Below are 6,802 nucleotides of genomic sequence, written 5' to 3' on the forward strand. Positions count from 1 at the left end.
TAGAACTCCATCTAAAATCAAACACTCTAATAATTAAAAAATAAATCTAAAATAAAATTCATCCAAAATCAAACACTAATCTAAAATAAAATAAATAAGATTCAATTTAAAATCAAACATTAATCCAATATTAAAACGCCACATAGGAAATCTAATGGTTTCTGCCAATGAAAAATAAGATTTAAAAATTAATTTTGAATTGAAAAAAAAGTAGAGTGCCACGTAGATAAATAATTAAGTGCAACGTTAATATTTTTATTAATTAATTTTTAATATTACGCATGTACAATTTCATCCAAAAACAAACATTCTCATAGTTATAAAAAAAAATCTAAAATGAAATTCAATGCAAAATCAAAAACTAATCTAATCTAATATATAAAATTAGTATATACATAGGATTTTTATTTAAACATAACAATTTAATAGAATCCGTGCATCGCACAGGCTAAAATCTAGTATTTAAATAAAATAAAATAAAATGAGAAGATGTTTTCTAAGAGGGACACATGACACTCCGATATAGATTGGAAGTGGGGACCATGATATGCCAGAAAAAGAAAAGTGTATTTTTAAATTAGACCTGAACAAAATGCGATACATAAAAAATCAGCCTGTATGTCGAGGCGGGCCAAGATTCATGCCATTTTTTCCTAAACCCGCTATTTGGGGCCTAAAACGTCGGACATCAGGCGACCAAATTTATAACTAAAAGTTTAGTTTTACGTTGCCTATAGCCCGATAAAATTTCGGGCCAAACCAAACCCAAAAACCGGGCCTAAAAATTCTTCCCAAGCCCGTCAAATTTCGGACCGGAGGGCCGGACTCATATTATAAGAAGTTTTATTCAGTCTTCAACTCTGCATTGCCACCTTCCCTCTTCTTCTCTTCCTTCAACCAGCATTTACGGAGTACGGAGTGCTTGTTTGGAAATCCCCGTGAAACCTCCTTTCTTATAATCAGGTAATTTGTTCTTTCTCTACATTGAATTTTTTTCTTTCTTTTCAATTGTTCCCTGATTTTTTTTTTGATTTTAGTATATTCTATGGATTAAGGGATTCAATTTTGTTGTTCACTTCAATTGCTCCCCTAATTCTGACCTAATTTTGCTTTTTGATGTAATTACTCGCCGAATTAAACTTATCTTATTCATTGTACCAATATTTTGACCGAATTTTAGTTTTGATGTACATATTCTCTAAATTAAGCTTCTTAATCGTACTATAACTGTAGTAATTTTGACCTACTTTTATTTTTGAAGTAAATTCTCCCTGAATCAAAGTTTTTAATTTTTGTAGTCTTTTCAATTGGGGAAATTGTACCATTAATTTTATTTTTGGGGAATATGCTATCAGAATTGAGCTTTTTTTTTTTTTGTTGTTTTTTAAGTGGGGAACTTGTACCATTCAATTTATTTTTGAGGAACATATTATCTGCATTAAGCTTTTTAATTTTTGTAATCTTTTCAATTGGGGAAATTGTACCATTAGTTTTATTTTTGATGAATATACTGTCTGAATTAAAGCTTTTTAATTTTGTTTTGCTGCTAGATTATGGCCTCAACAACCATGGACTCTAACACAAACGATGGCAGAGATAGGTTGAGTGAATTACCTGATGAAATTTTGGTGCACATCCTATCTTTTCTGCCCATTTTAGATGCTATTAGAACCGTTTTGATTCGCAGACTTGATAATCTGTGGACTTTGCTTCCCTCTCTTAATTTTAATGACACTGAATATTTTAAACCAGAAAACTGGCATACTGGAGAGATAGATTACGGGGAAGAAATTCCTCATTTTGCTAGATTTATGCGCAATGTGCTAATGTTTCACAAAAGGGTTTCCATTGATAAATTCCTGCTTCATTTCTGTAATATTGATATGCGTGAAGATGAGTCATCAATCACAGATATAAAATCATGGATAAGATTTGCGATTGATAGGAAAGTCAAGGAACTAAATGTTCATTTTGGATATATAGTTTTTGATTCTATTTTGCCTTGTTGTATTTTCACAAGTCAGTTTCTTGTAAAACTGGAACTTCTTGGTTGTAAAATCGAGCAGCTCAGCCAAGTACAAATGAGATCACTTAAAATATTATCGCTTAAATATGTTGAAGTGGAGAATAAGGTGTTGAATAAGATTATATCCGGTTGCTCGTCATTGCAAGTGTTGGCTCTAGCGGAGATATATGAATTGGAGAAGCTGCGCTTTTCTGTTCCCAGCATTGAGAAGTTATATATAACTTTTGACAGTGATTTATTGCTTGATTGCCCCAACGTAAAGATTTTGAATATCCTTTTCTCCTCCATGCCACGTCTACAAGTGGTTGATGTTTCATCTCTTCGCGAAGTCAGCATTTGGTCTTGCGATGGCATTGACGAGATTGATGAATTATTTAAGAGGTTTTGCAATGTTGAGGTTATCAAATTTTATGATGAAAGTTTTCAGGTTAGCTTCCCTGTTTCCACAAAACCCTACACTTACTTGATTTGTGATGTTGTTCTGTTTCTTGTTGGCAAACGGTTTCTATATTTTTCTCATGTAAGAGGTGTTGTGTCGTAATGATCGATGCAACCACATGGTAAGTGAAATAATGATGGTGAATTATACGGCACTATCTCTTTGATTGTTATTCATTGTTTTTAACAAGATGTATAATGAGCTCAATTAACTCTTGGACTGCTTGAGTGGCTGAGTTTCATACTACTTGTATATCAATCTTGCACAACATTTTTAACGTTGTAACTTCTACCGCTTGACCATTAGTGTATTGAACATTGTAACTTGCTTTGCTTTTGGTAAAAATTAAATTAGATTATGAAACGTGTCTAAAATGAACTTAGAGATCTACTCTAGGCTGCATTGAGGTGCTATAATTTGCTTCTTATCATACGAGAAAGAGGAAGTGGTTATTGATTTTTGACATCCTTTCATTTCCTTTCAGCAATTAATATTTCAGGAGCAATATTTCCCACAAACTAGATGGAAGCGTTTACATATTGAGTCATGGGCTAAAGAAGATCTTCTCTTTGGCTTTTGTATAGTTTTGAGAAATTCGCCTCACTTGGAAGAACTCATAATAATATGCAATGCTCCAGGGAGAGATTTGGTACGTGTATTTTGTGCATCAAGTTATGCGACATCATTTATAGACTTCCATGTATATAATAAAGCTATAATTTGATGATATTTATATGTACAGGGTGTGACAAATGACTTCAATGTACTCTCTTCTTGTGTAATGCCACAACTCAAAACTGTCATCATCCGGGGATACAAGGTACCTTGTCAAGGGCTGCTTCAACTTGCAGAATTTTTGCTTAAAAGTTCTGTCAACATGGAAAAGATGGTAATTTTGCCCAGTATGTATGAACCAGTAGTAGCAGAGGAGTTTAAGTTTGTAAAGCAATTATTAAGCTTTCCAAGGGCCTCATCAAATGCAAGGGTAATCTTCGGTTCGGAAGTATACTAGGGGCAGTTGCACAATGTCACCTCAATTTTTCTCTCGGCGTTCATACCGGTAATGACTCAATTCTAATAAACTTCTAGTATTGATGGTGTATCATTGATTTCGGCATTTGATTGCATCCTGACTTCTACGTAGTACTCTGTAGTTTGCTAGCTAGTTTGTAAGATTTTAGGTGCTGGTTTAATTTTAGGTTAATTGTGAACTTCCTTTAGGGATAACTTATTATTGTAATTTATGTGATGGCAGATCTTGGATAAAAAAGTTGGAAGGGGAGATGGTTATGTTGCTTTCAGTAAGACACTAAGACCTAATGATTAGTCTTGGGCTTTCCAGTACAAGTGTGACTATTTTGGCTTGTTCAGAATCATCCGAAATAGGTTGCACTCTTAAGTCGCCTACAAATTTGTATCCAGATCAAAGTGGGCATATTTGCTCAGTTATTAGAGCGCCAAGTAAAGATGGTTCATGGTTGTAGGTCAGGCCGAGCTCACGGGGCTTGGGCCTGAATCTGCTCGGCCTACGCTACACCGGCTTGTAACGAACTGGGCCATATCGGAAAATTTCAAAATTGAGGCCCAAGCATGGCCCCTTACACGCCCTCTTGTCTGGTCGGGTGTTGTACCTAAGCCTAATATTACTAAATTTTGCGTTAGTTGTCGTGTCAGGTAGGGTAGTGTCATGCTTTTTCTAAAAATGCGGCCTGGCCACGACCCTTGAATTTATTCTCGTGTCGGGTCGGCCCAACCCACGACCATATTTAGCTCTACGTAGGAAATTGTTATATTTCTAATTTATTTTAGAATTAAAAAAACAGGTGCCATGTAGATAAATAATTATATTACCCATATTTAATTAATTCATTAATTAGTTTCAACTTTTTTTTTGGCTTGTAACCTAGGCCTAACCGGCGCCGGTTGCTAGGGATGGCAAAGTTAAATGAAACCAAACTCCTCAACACCCACACAACCCAATCACAAAAAGAGAGGTTCCTCGGCCGACACATAGGCGTGATACCTCTGAAACTATTTTTGCACTTGTCTACGCGGTTGATGAAATGCAAACTATTCCACGCAAGAAGACTTCCCTCAACCGACTATGTGTCACACAAACGTCAGCTCCTCGACCGAGGATAAGGAGTTCCTCGACCAAGGGCATGTTCGATATTCTCCAATCAAGGCCATAGGGTTCCTCGACATGTGCAAGAAGAAGCCCCTCGACCAGTTATTTTGTCGCGCAATAGCAAGCTCCTCGGTCGAGGATAAGGAGTTCCTCGACCAAAGACGTACCGGACACTCCTTAACCGAGGCCATAGAGTGCCTCGGCCAAGGAAACTCTCCGCCGACACTTGGGGCTATAGCATGTTCCTCGACATGGGAAGAATGTATATCCCTCTGCAGCTCACAAATCTCCATTGTTAGATGAAGGCCGGTCGAATTAGAATCTACGCGACACATCCGACAACACTCCGCCCAATGAGGAGGTTCCTCGACGAACACAGGGTATATCCCTCGATTCCAAGAAAGGGGTAGTTCCTCGACATTGGCATAAACGAAGAAGGGAAACAAATTCTGCCTCGTCTAGAATTCGCTCAACACACGACATACCGAAGATGTTATTTCCTATGTCAAGCGTGGGGCTAATTGTTTGGGCCCATACACATGGTCAGCCTAACTCGATGCAAAAAGACGAAAATGCCCTTATGTCCCTGGAATTCAGAAAGACAGTTGTTCATTAGAATTAGACGTAATTACGGAATTACCCCAGTGTAATCATATAAATACTCTGATGTAATCATTTAAAAAGGCTGTCTAATCATTACCTAAAGATGCAAATTAGTTACTCTCTCTCTAGTCCTTCTCTCTTAATAATCACTTATCTAATTTAAGCATGATACGAAGGTTCCTCGGACATATTCAGGGACCGTCTAAAACGATAATACAGGTGGTCGGTTATAAGGAGATTACGGTCAAATACGTCATCGGTTAAGCTAATTCCCAGAACATTATATTTACAGTTTCTCAGGCAGAAACAGTTGTCTTTCGCAAAAAAAAAGTTACATTAAGGTACGATTTCACAAAAAAAAGATATATATAATGTCATTTCTCGTAAAATTTGAGTTATAAAACATCCTTTTTGACAAATCTGCCTTTCATTTAATATAGTTTTATCGTTCTGCAATAATGTCAGGATGACTACACTATGCTCGATCTAGACCTTTACACACCATGTTTGATGCCACGGCTTAAAACGGTCACCATCATCTACGCCTACAACGGACATTGTCAAGGTCTGATTCGACTAGCAGAGTTTCTGCTCAAACATGCTGTGAATTTGGACAAGATGGTCATTTTTCCTAGTACGTATAATGTAGTTGCAGATCTGGACATTGAGTTTGTGGAGCTATTATCAAGCTTTTCGAAGGCCTCAACTAATGCAAAGGTGGTGCATGGCTCAAGTAATTCAATAGCACATTATTAGCACATCAATTCTGAATTTGGTATTTAGTTTCTTAAGATGAAAATTATGGAGTAATAATGTTATTTAAGTGATTTAATTAACAGGGTGATTAGGTTGAGGTGAAAGTACGTTTAATGAACTACTAATAAATACTTCCTCCGTCACTAAAAGATTGCCCTTATTTTCTTTTTGGTCTGTCTTTTTAAGTTTATGTTTCCTCTCATATTGTATTATTTAAATTAGCAAATGACAAAACTACCAATCCACTTGCTTTCCTTTTGCTTTCTTTCTTAATAAAGTGAAAAGTGTTATTTTACACAACCTTTTAGAGACGGAGGAAGTAGGTGTTTTCAAGGCTATTCAAATATAAATAGAAGTATATAAACAAGAAGTTGTTGGGATATGAACAAGGATTTGGCATTTCGGTGGTGTTGTGACAATTTGGAACCACTGACTTGAAAACGATAATTCGGCACAACCTAGTAGTTCAATTGTATTTGTCGTTTAGTTGTTCTAACTCCGTAAGATTCATACACCTCTCTCACACTAAGACACTTTAGGATGAGGGGTTCGAATCACATGAACTTATGCCCAAAAGAAAAATCAATAGGAAAAAGGCATAGGAAAAATATTGATCCAATAAAATTATGAATGATGGTCCTTTTTCAACATCTCACGAGCACTGAATAAATAGTGAGCAAAGACCAAGATTGTAGCAACTAGAATAGCAAGGGATAGAGAGAATTAAGCCAAGAATATAAATTGTTGTAACCTCCAAAATGTAATTGAAGCTCCACCTGATCCACCTCCGATCCATTATCACCCCTAATATTATGGGATATAATCATTAACAAATAAGAACTTAAGATAG

At 36.1% G+C, this 6,802-nt stretch overlaps 1 protein-coding gene across 4 annotated transcripts; it reads left to right on the forward strand.

The window, feature by feature from the left end:
* The first annotated feature begins 816 nt into the window (after nucleotides 1-816).
* On the forward strand, nucleotides 817-6,322 carry LOC110776640 (F-box/FBD/LRR-repeat protein At5g56420). 4 transcript variants are annotated; one of them, XR_008928520.1, is made up of 6 exons: nucleotides 817-963; nucleotides 1,551-2,453; nucleotides 2,950-3,114; nucleotides 3,208-3,525; nucleotides 4,373-5,537; nucleotides 5,662-6,322. XR_008928520.1 is itself a non-coding variant. In XM_021981381.2 (5 exons), the coding sequence occupies exons 2-4, from the start codon at nucleotides 1,554-1,556 to the stop codon at nucleotides 3,475-3,477; spliced, it is 1,335 nt and encodes a 444-aa protein (XP_021837073.2). In that variant the 5' UTR covers nucleotides 817-963; nucleotides 1,551-1,553; the 3' UTR covers nucleotides 3,478-3,525; nucleotides 5,662-6,322. The 4 variants fall into 4 exon arrangements, 3 of the variants coding, with proteins under 3 accessions (XP_021837073.2, XP_021836956.2, XP_021836903.2); XM_021981381.2 differs by lacking the exon at nucleotides 4,373-5,537; XM_021981264.2 differs by lacking the exons at nucleotides 4,373-5,537; nucleotides 5,662-6,322 and adding an exon at nucleotides 3,721-3,766.
* The last annotated feature ends 480 nt before the right edge of the window (nucleotides 6,323-6,802 follow it).

The sequence above is a fragment of the Spinacia oleracea genome, chromosome 2 (assembly GCF_020520425.1).
Source record: "Spinacia oleracea cultivar Varoflay chromosome 2, BTI_SOV_V1, whole genome shotgun sequence".
In the NCBI taxonomy this organism is placed as follows: Eukaryota; Viridiplantae; Streptophyta; class Magnoliopsida; order Caryophyllales; family Amaranthaceae; genus Spinacia; species Spinacia oleracea.

What these genes read in the sequence shown, in the direction of transcription:
- LOC110776640 (XM_021981381.2), top strand. Translation starts at nt 1,554, where the DNA reads ATGGCCTCAACAACCATGGACTCTAACACAAACGATGGCAGAGATAGG. An exon ending in TTTATGATGAAAGTTTTCAG is followed by an intron (nt 2,454 to 2,949) that starts GTTAGCTTCCCT and finishes ATTTCCTTTCAG; the next exon opens with CAATTAATATTTCAGGAGCA. An exon ending in ATGCTCCAGGGAGAGATTTG is followed by an intron (nt 3,115 to 3,207) that starts GTACGTGTATTT and finishes TTATATGTACAG; the next exon opens with GGTGTGACAAATGACTTCAA.